At 36.9% G+C, this 18,676-nt stretch overlaps 1 protein-coding gene across 3 annotated transcripts in view; it reads right to left on the minus strand.

Moving 5' to 3' along the window:
* Positions 1–18,676, minus strand: part of WASHC4 (WASH complex subunit 4) — a 42,873-nt gene that overhangs the window by 4,640 nt on the left and 19,557 nt on the right. For 2 of the 3 annotated variants that reach the window (XM_082043619.1, XM_082043618.1), the window contains exons 14-32: positions 18,505–18,631; positions 17,048–17,173; positions 15,725–15,832; positions 14,048–14,194; positions 13,862–13,941; positions 12,848–12,953; positions 11,903–12,019; positions 10,741–10,909; positions 10,444–10,598; positions 8,881–8,955; positions 7,931–8,035; positions 6,262–6,396; positions 5,455–5,563; positions 4,684–4,750; positions 3,902–3,988; positions 3,219–3,366; positions 1,916–2,012; positions 1,237–1,433; positions 105–204 (exon numbers count right to left, since the gene is read on the minus strand). In XM_082043619.1, the coding sequence (XP_081899745.1) occupies positions 105–204; positions 1,237–1,433; positions 1,916–2,012; positions 3,219–3,366; positions 3,902–3,988; positions 4,684–4,750; positions 5,455–5,563; positions 6,262–6,396; positions 7,931–8,035; positions 8,881–8,955; positions 10,444–10,598; positions 10,741–10,909; positions 11,903–12,019; positions 12,848–12,953; positions 13,862–13,941; positions 14,048–14,194; positions 15,725–15,832; positions 17,048–17,173; positions 18,505–18,631 (2,255 nt within the window). The remainder of the gene's footprint in view (positions 1–104; positions 205–1,236; positions 1,434–1,915; positions 2,013–3,218; positions 3,367–3,901; positions 3,989–4,683; positions 4,751–5,454; positions 5,564–6,261; positions 6,397–7,930; positions 8,036–8,880; positions 8,956–10,443; positions 10,599–10,740; positions 10,910–11,902; positions 12,020–12,847; positions 12,954–13,861; positions 13,942–14,047; positions 14,195–15,724; positions 15,833–17,047; positions 17,174–18,504; positions 18,632–18,676) is intronic. The other variant, XM_082043620.1, reaches the window with a different exon arrangement.

The following is an 18,676-nucleotide window of genomic DNA, read 5'->3' on the forward strand; positions in this document are numbered from 1 at the left end:
ACTAGCAAAAAAGCACTCATGGAAAAAAGAAAAAAAGCACCTTCCCTACTACGGTACACTCTCTTTACATAAGCCAAAGTGTTCTACACACAGCATTCACTCACCTTCTTTTTCTTTCTTTTCCTGGTTTTCTTCTGCTGCAGTTTTATCTGCCCTGAAAAAAATTCTTGCACTGCTTAGTGAGAAATAAAGGAGTTCAAATTCCTAAGGGAAAAGATACAGAAGACAAGTGTCAGTGTATCACAAGAATGAAGTGTAGACAGACATAAGCAGGGTTTTTCAGAAGCTTTTTTCTAAAGCAACTAGATTTCAAGATATAAATCGCTTAAGTCCTTTTGAAAAAATCTTCCTCCATTCATCTTCACATGCATTTTACAAAGCAAATGTCAGCCACAAACTTTAAAGGGCAATTTAAGCAAAGCAGCATCAGTGCAATAAATCTGTCACTAATCCAATACGGCTGAAAATGAGGTTTGTGGCAGCAATGAGATTTTGGAGCAACTTGCCAATAATTTAAATGGCCACAAGCTTGATCAGTTTCTGAAGAAGGTTCAGTGATGTGGTTTTTTTAACAGCAGAGGACCAAACATAGTGCAGACTCGTGGGAGTCATGAGGACATACAGGGCTTTATCTATGTCAACAACAGCCGTGCTTTTACAGAATCTAATCACGGGCTTTTACAAACAGCCAACTCCAGATCTGTCCCACAGCCTCCTCAAATCAAAAGGTCTGGGCAGGGGAGCGATGGTAGGAAAAAACACCACGGGCACAAGAGAGCACACATTTACACCACAGGTGAAATCTGAACTGCTATGCTTCAAAATTCAAATGCATCCTTCCTCTCTTTGACAGCTGCTGCATCATTCAACTCAGCAACTCAGAATTAACACCCAAGCAACTCTGAGGTTCACAGCATCATGTAAAGTCTTTGTTATAAAAAATTTAACCAAAAAGTTATTCTATTTAAACATTTAGGTTTTAGTTGCATTAGATTTCAAACTCCATGGGACAAAGACTTCAATCAACCTGGTCAAGTTCCTGACTCGCTCAAAAATGACAAACACGACATCCCCTTCAGATCATACACCTCACATCTTTATAGTCCTTTTGCATTGTTGCTGTAGACAATGCTCTGTCGTTTTTGCTCTTGATAAGCTCCAACAGCAAACACACCTGAATTGTCACGGTTAAGTGCAGAACTCAATACAGAACAGGCAACCAGACCCACACTATACCTGTAAACAAACTTCCAGTCGCTTGTGGGTAAGGTTCATAGTTTGTAGTAGTTTTTCATCTTGATTACTGGACTGCACATTCTGTTGCTTCGCTACTGCTCTTATTTCCTTCACATACTTCTCTCTAACAGACTGGAACCAGTGCAGAGAATCAAACTCCTGGTACTGATCCAAAAGCTTCAGAATGTAAGCCACACCTATAGTCATTAAAAAACCACGTTACTGAAGTCAACATGTAATTTGTAAAATGTTTTATGAATGTCTTTAATGGATCTGCCTAAGTCGATAATTCCCACATAATTAAAATTTAAATTGCAATTAATTTACAATTAAATCTATCAGGAAAAATAATAAGAAAAAGCTTCAATTTTTGAAAACCTCATAACTTATCTAAAGGCTTGCGTACCTTCTCATCTGCTGAGAGCCACAAGCTTTGAAAGAAATTCAGGAGCACCAACATATGACAAAACTGTCTGCTCCCATACTCAGCTACTCTCTGTGCTTAGGCGATTCTAAATAAAAAAATAGCCCTCAAATCCATTGTACTGAAGCCAAGACCACTCAGATTTATATTACAGAATTTTTAATTACTGGAACACACAAAACATAAACAAAACTTTTATTGCAAATATCCATTATGTTGGCTTACCCAAAGGCCAGGCAGCATGCTGGAACTTACCCATGGCAAACCCATCATCTGTGAAAGCTGCTCCACTTTTGTTTTTCTTGTTCAGTTTCTCCTTGCAACTGATTGAATGCTCTACAAAATTGAGAGTCTGAAAGAGTGAAAAGTTGTCTTGGAATCATCAAGAGAGAGATCAACAAATTTTAAAATGCACACTCTTAGCTATGAACACAATTCCATGTCCAAAACTATGCTATTTGTGTCTCCCATCATCAGGCATTTTTGTAGGAGAACTTGTCATTTTTCTAGATTTCTTGGGAAGAAAGTAAGTTAAGCTTTGGAAAACATTTGCATGTGCATAAGGAAAAAAATCAAAAAGTACACCCTTTGTCTTTGCAGTTCTTGTCATACTATTACTTTGCATTCTCTCAGTGATTACTAGAGGCAAATATGTAAACAAGTAAAGCGTAATTAAAATTGCCTACGTTGCTGGAAAGCTTTAAAATATTAGTGTTTTAAAACTACAGACACGGAAATGTGTGTACGTTTACAACTTCTTGAAAACCTGTGACACGCTTTGAAATTTAACTGCACTGAAATGCCTTTTAAAAACTAAAATGGATGGTATATTCCTGAAACTGTATTTGTCCGATAAAACACTCCCCAAATGGGAAGGACAAAGAACAGAAGTATTTGTCAAAAGCCTTTACTCACCCTCACTTCTGTCACCATGACATACCTGTCCTCTCAAAGTCTTAAGTTTATGGCTTATCAGCACTCCAAAATTAGTTTCTAAACTGAGTTACACATAAATCTGTTTAGATCACTGAAGCCTTCAAATGGAACTGTTTCCAAATGCCCACAAAGCTGCACTCAAGTGCATATCACCTCAGTACAGTTGGACGCCTTCTAAACAAAACCTATTAGCAAAAGCAAGTCCAATCAGAACACAGAGGGCCACAATTTTACTGCATCGGAACATGACATTAAAAGAGCCTCAAAATACCTAATGTGAAGTAGAAAGAACACACACATCAGAGAGCTGAAGAACATAGTTTTAAACTTCCTTCATCCTTGCTATTCCAAGTCCTCCTTTTTCATCTTGGCTCCTCCAAATTTGATTCAAAGAGAAGTTTTGAAATTTACCTTTTGACTGCTAGTACACAATTTATGTAAATAAAGACTAACATGGCTTTGGACAACTACCAACAAAGCCACATTCAAAACAATCCCACTCATAATCAGGAAAGAAAGTAGAATACTCTAGTCAACGGCCTAATACAAAATATTTAAACACAATCCTGTTCTGACACATTTGGTTAAAGTAAGAGCTGGTGCACACAATGCAAAAACTAACCAGTGGGGGAACAATTATATAGAAGTTCCGCAAATGCATATTCTTTGGACTGCGGAATTCAGGAGCGAATACATCCACAAGCATTTTGAAGTACTCCGTTCCTTCTGCAAAGTTACGTGTGAGATCACCAAGGACAGAGTCCAGCTGCCTGCAAAGGATAAACAATGTGTTACCTGATTTCTGCTACAAGTTGCTTTGCTTACCCACCCTTTGGGATAACAACGCTCTCTTCACCCCTTGGCTATGCCTACAATCCAGTATTCAGACCAGAGTGTCCAAGATTACATGCTACCTCTACAGCCACCTTGAATCCTGTTTCTTTGTTTAATTTTCTCAAAAAATGTCTATGAATATAATACTTGCATCCTTCATTCCTAAGGCCCAGATCGTTCTAAATGTATATGTCGGACACGTGGTGAAGAAAACTTGTTAGCCCTTAAATCACAAGGATTTTATCGAGAAACCAGGTTCTAACAGTCTATTAGTATAAATGCCACTTCACATTTTTAAAGCAACTCCTCCTATTTTCTCTGCTTTTAAGAAGAGCTAACATTTTTACATAAAGTCAGTTGAACTTTTAACACACATACACACACAAAATGCAAAACCAGCTGCATTTGTAACTTCAAAATTACAATTTTCCCATCCCTGCCCCAGATCTCAAAAGCATGAAGTTAGGGTACCTTGCTGCTTTTTGTGTCTCTTCTGAGAGTCCTTCTTCTTTCACCAGCTCTTCAAAGTTAACGATATCTTCCAGATCAGGAACAAACCTGAAAACTTACTGTTCATTAGGATTATGCTCAACTGTCTACATACACTGAAGTTTCTACCATAATTTATAATTTAGTTTAATCTAGTCTTCTGGGCTCAAACTATTTGAAGTTACATCCTACCTGCCATGCCATTCTTATCCAGGCACTTCTAAACTCACACATTATTTGTCCTTCTATTTTTACCAGGCTACCATCTCCTCTCTCTAGCACTTACTGCCCTTGATAAGTGTAAGCTTACTATTACTTGCAAGAAAACCAACTACTTCTTTGTATGTAAAAGTCACTGTGTTTTAATGACCTTACATAAATACAGATAATCATCTATACAGCAAGAAGTATGAAAGAAATGTTTTTTCCAAGTTCCTCAAGGCTTGTAGTATTTTTCCTTAATGCACCCTCGAAGTGATGAACACCAGGAATTACTGACTTAATGAAGGACTTACATGTACATTCTATTAACGCTTCTGCAGCATTTTTCCATAGAATTTGTTTGATTTTTAGTGGTTTATGGCAATGATTGTACAGTTCTGAATTCCAGCACTGTTTCTGATAATTCCACTTCAAGAAATGCATAAAAATGGACCTTTTAAAAATTTATGGGGGACGGGTAAGAACCTGGGGAATATGAGCATGAATAGGGACCAAAGGAATGAGAAGGAACAAACAGAAAATTGAAATATTTGTGGAAGTACCTAATTGCACTACTACAGCAGTGAAGTCCACCAGATCTTATCATTCGTACATAACCCATAGCGTTGCCTTTAAAAACAAGAAAACACAAGGAAGGAATTTATAATTACTTAAATACATACACTCTTCATAACTCCTATAAGCTCTGAAATGTAAATTAAAGTTGCCATATATCTCTGGCAAAGAAACTCTTCTAAAAGCCAAGTTTAAAAACTTATATTGAACACCGGTATAAGAAGTCTATGTAGAGAAATAAACTACAAATGCACCAACCGGCAAGGTTGTATTCAGTTTCATGATAGCATAAGGGCCAAATAGTACAAGCTCTTTCCACTTGCTTGCAATTTCAGATCCATCCTGCACACCTACAACATTGATGGCTGAAAATACCACTGTAATGCTATGCGTCACTCAAAGTTACTTCAACTGGATATATGGCCATTTTCTGAAATAAATGAACTTAAAAGTACTATTTTTTTACTGGGAAATACACTTCGTCTGGATAAAAGTCAGTTCCATAACATAAAGAAGAACTTAAAAGGGAACAGGTATCTATGCAAGCTGTAGCTATATTTTAAATTAAGACATGCAAGGGCCATTTCTCTGTAATTAGATGAGAGTATTTATTTCACATGTGGTACAGGTGAAGTACTTTCCATCTGACTGGAGTTAAATCCAGTTCTAGCCTGAGCTAAAAGTTCACAGTTATAAGACTACAAAGACCTTTTCCATTTAATAACATTCAGAACATTGTCTTAGATAGCATTTCATACCAATTTGACTTATGAGTTGTCTGAACTGGTCAAGGTAGCTCTGGCCATCCGGGGTTATTCCAAGTTTTCTGATGCCACGGTTGAATTTATCTGCTCTTTCAAAGGGATACTAGAAAAATATTTTAGAATAATTTGTAAGAATAATTACCTACCCTTAAAACAACCTTTTTTTTTCCATCATGTCAACACAATTCTATTTGCAATGTACTCCTACCTCACATCTGCAGCTTCATTTTTTATGGATTGTACATCTGCCTGTCTATATTAGTTCACAAAAGTCATCTGGCTAAGTCACTTCTGCAAGCTGAGAAGTGAAATAGAATTGTTACTGTCAACTGGAAATTATTCCTAAAAGAAATAAGCACTTGACATACAAAGAAGTTGGCTGTCTATCTTACTAAATATATTGCCTCTCACATTCTTGAGAAATCAATTTTCCAGCATGAAAAAATCAGACCCTAGTTCCCAAATTACATGTTTACATCATTTTGGATTCAATTTGAATAATCTTATTATTCAAAACTGATAACAATTCTCAAGCATGATTTAGAACCTCCAACAGACTATGACTGAATCAAATAACCGTTTTCAGGTCATTGACACAATTTTAGCCAACTCCATACAGAACAGCCAGAATAAAACTAAGACATCCTGAAAACACTGCATTTTGTTAGAACAGAAGCTGTCACTTCATCTGGAGAGGCACATTTAAATAATAAGAATGCTGTGGTTTGGTGCACCTTCAGTCACATGGAAGTAATACTTCTTTCAGACAAGTTACTATCAATCCTTCAAAAATTACTCTACCTTGTGATCATTTTGATCCTTGACTTCCCTGAAGAATCTGATGTCTTTGATAAGCCTGGATTTGATATGTTCATCATACATGAATTGACTAAAAATATAAAACTTTTTCCTTAAAAACTGGTAAGTGAAGTTTACCTAGAAAAATGTCAAATCAAGAGGGTTAACAAAGTAAAAAGCACATTTAGCAACCTGTATTCAATAGATTCCTCAGTAACTTGTATTTATATGGAACTTTCTATTCAGTTTACTTCGATTTCTTATTCTCAGCTTAACTTTTTAATTTCATTGGTTTAAAAGAACAAAGAAAACCCTTCTCCTGGAAGGCCTACTCTCTTCCAGGAAGGAAACAGGGACCAAGGGACAAGTTAGCTATTTCAGTTGGATGACCTGCCATACGCAGCCATTAGTTAATGTCTGGAAGATCCTCTAACTGTCCTTTTGATGCAATACAAATATTTCAAGTTGAAAAGGGCAGACAAGCTCAACTTCCTCAGTCAAGTTGTGGAATCTGCATAACCTCCTCACATACTTTTTCACTTCCCCAAACTTCCTCTGCTAAAACACCCTCCCATGAGGCAGAAGCACACATCCTGCACATCTCAATTACTTCTCATATCTGCAAAAACAACTCTATTCACAATTAGAAGTGAAAAAAATCAACATCACCAGGAAATAACATGAGTAACAACATTTTTTTGAGTGACTGAAGTTCCCATTCTCAGAAGAATAGTGCAAGAGAAGTTATTTTCAATAGTGCAAGAAATAATGAAAACCTTATTTTTCTAATAATTTCCACTTTTAAAGTAATGACTTGAGAGTGGGTTCATATTTCATCAAGTTCGTGTGGGGTTTTTTGTGTTTTGTTTGGGGTTTTTTTTTTGGTTGACAGGGCCAGGAGAACGGGAAAAAGAAAGTAGCAAGTAATTAGAAAAAAACCCTGAGCAGCAGATTGGAAAGCACCAAGCCAAAAGTACCTTTGGCACCATATCCAAACCCAAGAACCACAGTGACAGATTCCTGCTGCAGTAGGCAAACCACATGAAGTGCCCTTGTTTACCTTGCAAAGAGGTAAACGCCTTTGACTGCTTAAAATGGCCACCTATACTACAGACATCACTAGAAGTGTTGCAGTATGAAATCAGTCTTCCAATAAATTATCAGAGATCTGTAGCTTTTATTTTACAAGCTGAAAAGCTGATTTTTCTTAAGTTTAACAATTATAAGATCAACTTAAAATGTTAACACTGCATTACTTCAGAATTTCCTTTATTAGACAGATACTTTTGCTGCAGTTAAGTGTGAATAAGCAGAAACTTAGAGCATGTTAATTTATGCAGGCAACTTAGAAATTAAAATATTCTGCTGTGCTACTTTGATAAGTATTATTTATCTTTATTGAAATTCAGAGTCCCAGCAGAATATCTGTATCTTGTTTGATGTGGGTTTAGATCTCTTCATTAACTTCTATGTAACAACTGGAAGTAGTATAAGTCCCAGGAGATTTTCTGATATGGATCTCTCTTAGAACTGGTTTGTTTTATTAATAAAGAACATTATTGTTGCATTATGAAAACTGCAAAACCAAATAAACCATTAGGAGATGCAAGAGTTTGGAGGCTCTGGTGCACTATTAAAAAAATACCCAACAACAGTGCAAAAAAATACTCACTGTTGTGTTCATGATTCCTGTTCCATGAGTTCGAATCGAATTAGCAATGTGTCGGATATTGATGGTGTTCAAGTGCTTGTTATTACTTGTTCTTTCAATGAAGATCTGGGAGGCAGGGTGGGAGAAAAAGAAGTTATTTACCCCAAACTGACTCCATGATAAGTTATCAATCTAGGTAGCCCATACCCTATTTCTGAGAGCAGCTAATAACTGGTGGTTAAGGAAAGAATCAGGGAAATAGGGTCTGCATACAATAAACTTTATCTGTTAGGTTCTTCCAGTTTCTGCAAAGCAGATACTAAACAAATCCAAGGTGGATGTTGCACCAAAACTCTCATATTTATTGAGGCTATATCCTGTATTAATTGGACTAAACTCTTTCAGCACCTGTTTGTACTTTTGGCCCCACTACACACCATGGCAATGAGTTCCACCACTGAATTGTGTGCTATGAGAAAAAGTACTTCCTTCTCTTTAGGAAGCCGCTTATTTTCATAGTGGGCTCCTTGTTCCCACATTGTGAGAAACCACAAAGGGTTGTTCCCTGCACGTGTTCTCCATGTCATTCACTGCTCCATCTCTCTAATAACCCATTTTCAGATACCCTTTTTTCAAGTTGAAAAATCATGTACTTAGTACATCCTTATATAGCAGCCAATTATCCTTGCCGCCTTCCAGCGACAGTGGAATATTTGACATTGAGTGATCCTGCTGGCACACCGTACTCAAAATATGCTTAGAGAACATTCTCTGAGACCTGTCTAAGGCATCCCCAAAGACATTTTTCTAGAGCAGCAATAGCTGTTTTATAGCTTGTTATTATACATTGTTTTACATATACATATACATATACATATACATACACATACACATACACATATACTACTCTGCACTTGTCAATCCCTTCAAATTAGAGCCAAATCCAGGAAAGAGCATGGAATATACCTTACCTGATTATTCAGATTGTAGAGGTAGCGGGATACAAACACATGAATATTTCTCATGATTTCCAAAACATCCAGACCCTGAAACAATATTATCTACTGAGAATTACAAATTAAAAAAAAAAATCTTGAAGAACTACTGGCATGCCTAACCACTAAGGTGCACAAAAACTATTGCTGTAGATACTTGAAAGCATTTTACAAAGCAATGTTTTCACTTTGCAAAATGAACAATTCTTGTTCAGTGTCTGTAAGATAATGCTCAGAGGAGAAAAAAGCAGCTCAACTCACATTTTAAATCTTATACTTCTGCCTGTTTTTTCCAACTTCCCCTGAAAGTAAGGAACCCTCCAGTCTGCTGCACAAGCCCGAATTAAAAATTTGGCTGTTCTCTGATTCTGTAAAATGGAATCTTGCCTTAGAGATTTCTGTAGACACACAGATTTCTACAGGGACACAAGCAACTAGCTGCTTTTGCCCAACCTGACTAGAACACTGAAGTGTTATATTTCTATGTTTTACAATTGTTTTGCTTGAAAGGGTCCCTTTAGTATCATTGTGCATAGAGAGGATGTTATTTAAACTCCCTGGCACAACTGAGTGTATAGATTATTAGGGCTGGGGGAGAAGGGAGTATGGAGTATCTTTGTTTGAGGTAAAGCTAATACCAGAATGAATATTATTAAACCAACATTGTTAAATGGTTTAATTCTTTATAACAACGTGATAGCCAAATATTGTAATACAAAGTCAAGGCCAGAAACAAAAACTAATCCTCAGCACTTTCATACCAAGAAGCAGCTAGAGTTCTTAGCTCTATGCCCTCTTTCAACTTAGGAAGACAAAGCCATCATGAACAACAGAAAAAAGAGGCTGCATTTCTAACGCCTTTCACCAATGTGCTAACCTAAAAGAGGGAATGAAGCTAACTGCCAAAAATATCCAAGATACTAAAACTCCTGAAATGAAGTCTTTAGAAACATGCAAGTTGCCTTTCTTTTCCACCAACCATGTAACAATGAATACCTTCACCATTAACTTAATGAAACTACAGCTTTATGTGTAACCATGTTTAGTGCTTTCTAAGAGGCTCTCAGTCACTCTTCTATTAAGCTAAGTGCAAATGTCCTCCATGTCCAGCCTGTGAAACAGTGATGATGACTAAGCAGATCCTGCTGAGAAGCAAGCAATAAACCAGAGAAGAGACCCACCATTCAAAGGTCGTTCCAGACTTGTGACAGTTGTATTCCAAATATATTGCTTGCCAAATTGCTGATATTGAATTTTTGAGAAGACATTCCCTGACTTTGTATCCCCGATTTTAATAAATCTTACGTTAAAAAATAAATGATACCACACAAGTCCAACATGAAATTAAATTGTATCAGTGTTACCTCAAAAGGTAGGTAAAGGTCGTGTCTCAGAAGTCAACAAGAAGTTAAAGGCCACTTTTTCCAAACAGTTCTCTGCCCTTGGGTACTTTCATTTCAACAACTCGGTCCTTTGAATAGCTAGCGAGTAATACAATGTAACAGAACAAATTATATTTGTATCCTGCAGGCACTGTACCTGTTCCAGAGTCTGGCTGGGAAGATGTGCTTCAGTCATACTTAAACCATAGCGCTGAGTTGCTAGGTTTCTCATTTCACTGTAGGTGGCCCAGTCATGAAGAGCTACAGTTGTTAAGTTGTAGAAGGTCTTGTCCAAATAGTGGGTTACATAAGCTGTAAACACATAAAAGGATGAACTAAAATGATGCTACCCATCTAGTTAGAGAAGCACAGAAAAAAAAAATTAAAAGATATACTAAGCCAAAGTGTAACAGAGATGAAAGAAATGGAATCAAGAAAACTTATAACTCCTCACCTTTTATGTCAATGAATCGATTGAAAAAACGTATTGGGTTCAGAAAGAAGAAGTGAGCTAGATCCTTCATACCAACTCTGAAGGGGTTTCTGTCATCCAGCTTTAGGTGTGTATGAACTGATAAGCGCAGGTCCTTTTCTATCTCTTTACATAATTTGTCCAGCAAGTGCTATTCAGGGAAGTTTTTTAAAAAAAAAAAAAGTCATGTTCGGTGTCCAGTTACAATGCTTTGTTAGCAAAACTAACATCTCTCTTCGGAGATACATGAAAGACTCATTAAACTAGTGAAGACAGGCTTATTTTGGCAGGGTCACACAAGTCAAAGCAAATCAATACTTGGGAACCAGAAGGATACTTAATGCCTGTGTTCTTGCTTTAGTACACGATAGCAAGAAAAAGCTCCACAGCTGAAAAGGTCTAGGGTTTAGCCACCTAATGCCATTCTGCACGTGATTAAACCTTCCACATAGGAGTTTAACACAATTTAAACTTCAGTATTCTCACTTCTTATCTTAAGGTGAACGAGGGTTAGGGCTATCTACCTAGATAATAGTAAGACCTAACTCAGTGAGGAAGACTCTGGCAATAAGCAACTTGGCCTAATTTTCTGCAGAATACATAATGTTTGGGTTTGAACTAGTCAAACAAAGAGTGGTTCAAAGGTTAAAATGTAGAACTTGGGAAATCTGAATTCCCATTTTCTCTCTGTCAAGAATCCTTCATAATTTTAGATAATAACTGACTAAAGAAGCCACCTACATTTACAGAGCCTTCATTACTAAGCACTATGCATACATACTAAGAGCAGCAGTACTTATTTTAGGCATTCATACAACCAGAAGCTAATCTGACAAAAAGCACTCCTCTGTCTGCATAGTCAAATCTGTAACTGAGGTTTTGCCAATTTAAGTAATTTGGAGTGCATTATTTTCATGTTCCCAGCCAACACAGATACTATTAATAGGTCTCAAATGACCCAAATCCTCAGGGAACACTTTCTTATTTATTAAAATACTTCACACCAATCTCAAAGGTCTCTCTCTCTCTCTGTGTGTTATATAGGTCTCTTTTATAGATCATATCAGGTTTGGTACAATTGATACTGCCCTATAAGATATTCCAAGCATAGCCTTGCTTCTAATTTCCATTCACAACAAACTACCTCATTGAGCACTTCCATGATTTCTTTGTCATAGCATTCCAGAAGCACCTCGTAAGACTCCAAGTGTCTTGCATGCATCATAGCAGGTACACAGTCCCGTAGTGCACTAAACATATACTGAAAAAAGAAACTATTATCCTTACCAAACAGACTGACAGACATGTCAAGAGCATCTCAAAGAGTGTTCAAAGCTAACAAACAAATCAAAATCACTAGAGTCTTCCTATTTCTATTAAAAATAGACTTCATAAGCCCAACTGAAGTTTCCTGTCCTTAACGTGTTCATCTGAAGTATTTAGTTGCTACTAATCAGTTTGCCAAAAGGTCATAATTACTATCTATTTCATCTGAAATTATCTGCACTATAATCATTTTAGTTCTGTAATTGACTATGGCATGCACAATACTGGAAGAGATGATTGACTTTTACCAGGATTAGCATGCCAAAGCATAATTCGCTTCTGCAGCAAATAACTTGATACTTGACAGAGGGGAGGAGAGATGAGGAGTAGAAAAAGCTACAGGACAACTATCCCACACAGCATCACTGAACACAATGATATGTGCTCTAGAGATAGATAATCACAATGTGGAATGAAAGCTTTTAGTGTTCAAGTCTAGCAAAAGGTGTTCATTTCAAATTAGAATGAATGAAGAGAGGGACAGACAAACACACAAAGATCCTGAATCAACAACAGTAACATGAGATTTTTAGAGCAATCTAACAGATATACTTTAATCAGATTTAGAACAAAGATTGCTTTTATATCCTCTACATTGAGAAGAAATTTCTAACTTGGTAGTAACTCCTGTCTGGGTTTTACTTCCCTCCCCACACCCCCAGTCTTTTCCTTAATAGTTTCAGTGTAAGCTTTACCATCTCCCCCTCTGTATCCCTCCTACTACAGCAGCTTGTTAAACTAAGTTACTAACATTATTACTTACATGTAGCCTAGCAGAATCAACTGCATTTTCATACACATCATCTAAATAGATTGGAAAGACTGCTCGATGCCAGTATAAGAAACAGCAGTCACATTGTGCTCGAACTCTAGAATACAAGGTTACTTATTAGACACAGAATTGGAAGAAGCCATTCTTCTAACAGTGATATCTATTTTAGTGTGTTTCAACTAAAACTAACTGCTTTTAAAGCTTAAATTTTACATTTTTAATTTAATGTTCCAGGTGTATTCTCCTTCAAAAGAAAGTTATTTAACCAATAATTTTATTTCTTTTATTTATACATACAAGGTACGTTTTAGAAAAAATGTTTACTCAATCTCAGTAAGAATTAAACCTTAGATTACAGCAAAATCTTAAATGTTTTCTTATTGCATGCAAGTAGTAGCCTAGAGGTCAAACATATATTCTAAATTTCTCCTATAAGTCAAAAAAAGAGAAACAGACCTTTCCTGATATAAACTGTGTACAACACTTATTCCAGGAATTTATACCATGAGTCATGCACTGAAAGTGTTTGTCTCTCTCCATAAAGTATGTGTGGAACCCAGATATGCAGCTGGCTCTCAGGTGGCCAACATGATGTAACCTGAGTGTGCACTGAAAATCCAGCAACGGTAGAGCATGGTGTCACATGTGAACTAACAACCTCATCTCCCAAACAGATTGGTATTAACCTGTAACTTTGGGGTTTGGGTTAAGAGGAAGACTTCAACTTAACATAAAGCCAAGTTACCCAAGAAACTGACAGAATTTCTAAACCATCAGAGAAACAGACTACCTAATTGGCAACAGCTAGGTAAAATATGACTTGTCTGAAGACCTGCGAGCTTCAGGCTTAGCTCTGGAATTCTTTCTGTCCACCCATAGTCTACAATACATGCAAAAATCACCACCAGCACGCAGCTACCAGATATTGCAATTTGCACAGTGAAGAATCCAGTTCCCCCAGTGACACACTACACTGCCTTCTATGTAACATATGCCACCACTTACCGCTCTATAAGTTCACTGATCAAGTCCAGTTTTTTCAGAACTAACTGAAGGGGAATGAGTTCTTCATCTTTAAAAGTTTTCTGTGCAAATGAAGAAAAGAAAAAAATAAAAAAGGAAAAAAGACTGTATTTATTCATAAGATATTACACCAAACAAGCAAAGGTCTGGAACAGTCATGGCACTTACCATCTGTGTTCCCACGCTCAGTGCAAGGGAAACAATCAGTCGCCTCTGTTTTGTACTTGGCCCATTGAGGGTGTTCTCAGCCAACACCAAAGCAGAGAGGACATCCAGGCGTTGCTCACTGTACTTTTTATCAGAAATTACTCTTTTCTTGATGACAGAAAGACAAAGAAATTCAGAGGAATGTTACTTAAGCCCAAAAGCAATAGCTTACCTCTTCTTCCTAAAGTTTATGGACTTGCCATAAATTGAGTATTTCTGCAAACACAATATGTTTTGTGAACAGAGCTAACTGAATCCAGACTGGTTTTGTCAATTCAGTGGTATTAATCTATCTATACACTATAAATTATTTTTAATCAGTGGCTCCCTGTTGTTGGTAACAAAATCCAGTTTACAGCTGAACAGCCAACGGATGTATAAACACAGTAGACAATGATAACTTGCAATTTTCTATACATTCAAATTTATCATAAAGATTAAGTGCAAAAACATTTGCATGAACAAATGAGGGGAACCAAGTCTTCTGGCTTTGAAGTTGAATTCACAGATGTATTTGTAAGTAGCAGCATAACTCGGAAGAGGTACAGTTTCCTGAAAGACTTGAAGAAAACCACTTCTGATTCTAATATGTTCATTGTAAAGCTCCAAACTTTACATGCTAAAGCTGTGTTAGGTATATGCCTTAGACTTTACACCACTTCAAAACAAAGTAGAGCAGATAAGAAAAGATTAGTACTAATGTATCTACTAGCATTTGTGTTTTACATGTTTTCTGAGCAGTAGCTGAAGTATCAAGAATTGTTCACAGATGTGTTCCCTTTTATATCCATTACTAGACAAGTCTCAGCAAATTTCTATGTATTTAGAAATAATTTGTAATGTAATTACACATATCATTTGAAAAGGTTATGAAAGTTATCTACTTATATGTGAACCGTTTGTTTGAAGACTTCTTCAGTTCATGCTACTCCTGATATATATATATATACATACATATATATATACACACACACATATATATACACACTCCTGATACATATGAATATATGTATCAGCTTTTTAGAAGTATTATTTTTTTTGCTTATGCTGGAATATATGGAGATGCTAGATACACAATTTCAGATTACAGGCAAATTTCAAATACATCAAACGAGCTTCCAAAATACAAAAGTTTACTGTTAAAATTGTAAGCCATTTATGTCAGTATGATCTAATCAAAGGAAAAAAAATAGCTGCAAAATAGTGAATTTATGCCCATACTAGATTCCCATAAGCCATCATGTATTAACCCCTGTTATTTTGCTAAGCAGATAAAGATTTTTAAAAGTTACAGCCTGTTTGCTTAGATCTATAATAGATTGCTTGAAGAATGTGCTTCAGAAAAGACATAAGAAAAGGTCAGTTCAGGAAAATCACTAGAAATAAAAACTAAAAAGAACATGAGAGGAACAGACAAGAGATGCAGTAGTTTAGAGGAAGAAAAGACCTGTCCTTGATCAAAAATAGCCATCTATGCTGTACAGTTTCTAGGGCAAAGCTCTGACCTACTAGAAAACATATATCTGTCCATTGTGATAAAGCAACGCTACAGACTTTGCAAAAGTAGGAAATAAAAAATTAAGATGTTTTTTAAACACTTAGCTGGGAAGATTAATTATTAGAACTTGGATTACATACCTTGGCTATTGAAATAGAGTGAAGAGCTTGATATTGCAGATGCTGAGCGATGTGCGTCACAGAATCTGCCACAACCATACTTCTTCGGTAAAACATGTGTTCTATTGCCTGAAGTCAAAGCCAAAACACAACAGTTCACGCAGTTACCAAAACTGTTGCCATTAGAATTCAGCATTATGCTGGTGGACTCATCCACACTGCAAATACAGACCCTTTCCACTTTGTAATGTACTGTTAGTAGCAGTTGCAAACAACCCTCAGAAATTGAGAAAAGCAAATCATTCAGGAGTCTATATATACTGGGAGCCATCTAGCTGGAAAGCAACTCGGCAGAAAAAGACCTGTGGGTCCTGGTGGACACTAAGTTGGACATGAGCCACCAGTGTGCCTTTGCTGCAAAGAAGGCTGATGGCTGCTTTAGACATAGTGTTGCCGGCAGGTCAAGGGAAGTGACTCTTCCCCTCTACTCAGCACTGGTGAGGCCACACCTGGAGTATAAAGTCCAGTTCTGGGCTTCTCAGTGCAAGACAGACATGAACATATTGAGGAGAGTCCAGACAAGGGTCACAAAGATGATAAAGGGACTGGAGCATCTCATGTATGAGCAATGGCTGAGAGAACTGGGACTGTTCAGCCTGGAGAAGAGAAGGCTTGTTGAGGAGAAATCTTATCAATGTATATAAAAACCTCAAGGGAGGGTGCAAAAAGACAGAGCCAGGCTCTTTTCAGAGGTGCCCAGTGACAGAACCAGAAGCCGTGCGCGCAAACTGAAGCACAGGAGGTTCCCTCTGAACATCACGAAACACTATCTTATTATGAGGGTTACCAAGCAATGGCACAGGCTGATTGCCCAGAGAGGTCATGGAGTCTCCATCCTTGAAGGTTCAAAAGTCATGTGGACACAGACCCAGACAACTGACTCTAGGTGGCCCTGCTTGAGCAGGTGGAGGTTGGACCAGATGACCTCGAGAGGTTCCTTCCAACCTCAATCATTCTGTGACACCAACTAAGGAAGTCAGTTAGAAGTTACGTAAAACAGTTCTAGTCTCCCAAATCTCCTGTTCTCTAACCAAATCGAGTTGTGAACAACAAGCCATGCAAAAACATGCCCCCACTTAGTTGAGGTTTTTGTTTGCTGTTTTATTTGTTTGGGGTTTTTTTGTCTTGTCCTTTTTTTGTTTTGGTTTTGTAGTGGTGTTGGTGTTTTTTTGTTGTTGTTTGTTTTGTTTTGGGTTGTGTGTGTGTGTTTGTTTTTCCTTTCTTTGGGGTGGGGTGGGGAGGGAAGTTAATATTGAAATTAAAAGTTTTCATCCAGTGACTTACCTTCAGAAGTTCTACAAGTCTGCATAGAGCTTTCACCGAGGTTTTGGTCATAGGTTTTTGCATTGACATGTAGAGATTCATTGTGGTTTTAATGATGGTGCTAAGACTATATGCATAAAGAAAACCCTAAAAATAAAATGAGTAAAGGCAAAAAAATATTCACAACATAGCAGTCAAATAAGTCCTCTGTTTTGTTTCATATATGACAGAACTAACTTTTGCCTCTTCACAGAGTACCTACCACTCCATCTAATACACTAGCCTAAAATCCCAAAGCTGAAGGAGACCCTTTTATTGGGCAGACATTATGAAACTGCCTACGAGTCATTAGATCATCTAATCATTAACCTCTTCCAGAGCCATTCAAATTAAGCACAGGTCAGTGAATTAATCGCACAGCCTCAAAGGTCTAATAATTTCAGACCTACAGTAAACCAACCCATCAAACAACTCCCATCCCTCCAAAAAACAGCTTATCAGAAAAACAAACTAAAAATTCCAGGTTCTGTGAAATAAATACACTGACAGTACTTACACAGTTCTATGCTGTCTAAATAGACCTGTCCATCTCATAATGAATAAGCAATCATTTCCAAATCAACACATGCTAAGTTTTTAAATACAATGTTGATTGCATACAGCATGACAAAAATGTTATTCAACTTATTTCAAAGGAAAAGCAGTAACAATAAAAAAGAGACTAGGAAAAGACAGCAAGTGGTCTAGGAAACTCAGTTTGTTCCAGAGCAAAATTTACTTAAGTGCACTGCAAATAACTGCAATATAAAAACTATGGATCCTTGTACATGTACGTCTTTAATAGGGAAGATTCAGGATCATGCTTCTAGAACACACCAATTCTCATCGGTTTTCCTTCAGGCAGATAGATACATATCAAAACCAGCAAAAAATAAATTCAGAAATAAGATGCGTCTTACATTAAGACTACATGCTGCTAGTAGGTCAAAAGCAAATCAGCTGCCTCAGAACGTAGTTAAGATTCTTGCAAAGTACCATCACTAGGCAAAGCACAATGAAACAACACAAAACCTTTACTTGAAGTATGTATTGTGCTAAATAAAACTAAATTAGACACTGGTTCAGTCCAACTTATGTACCTTATGACTGACTCAAAAGGAAAAAAAAAAAAACCAAAGCCTTTACTATCGGGAAATAAGCTTTCTTGATTTCGTAAGTCAAGAGAAAAAGTCAACATTTTAACTACCGAATAATTAGGCAGATTTCCTTTCCCCACATGCCTTACGGAAGTACCTTTTACAGATTTACTTAAAAGAGTATCTGCTGAGTATTTGAAGTTTTAGAAGAAATCCCACATTGTAAAATAAAACACTGACGATCACAAAACCTCTGTAATTTGTTTTTATATTCAATAATTTGCACCAAAACATCAGTTTGCTGCATCATTTGCTGTATCACCACATTAAAAGACTGCACACCTGGATGAAGACATTGCAGCGGTTTGAAAGATCTTCTGCAAACTTATCCGTGCGTTGCTCCTTTGACAAGAGAGATTCCATTTTTGTCATCCACGAGCTCACAAAAACATAATATGACTGCATATCTCTGGAAAAGGAAACAATGTTACTCACTTCAAATAAGAACAGTATG

This window comes from Streptopelia decaocto (assembly GCF_964273445.1).
Source record: "Streptopelia decaocto genome assembly, chromosome: 1".
NCBI lineage: Eukaryota > Metazoa > Chordata > Aves > Columbiformes > Columbidae > Streptopelia > Streptopelia decaocto.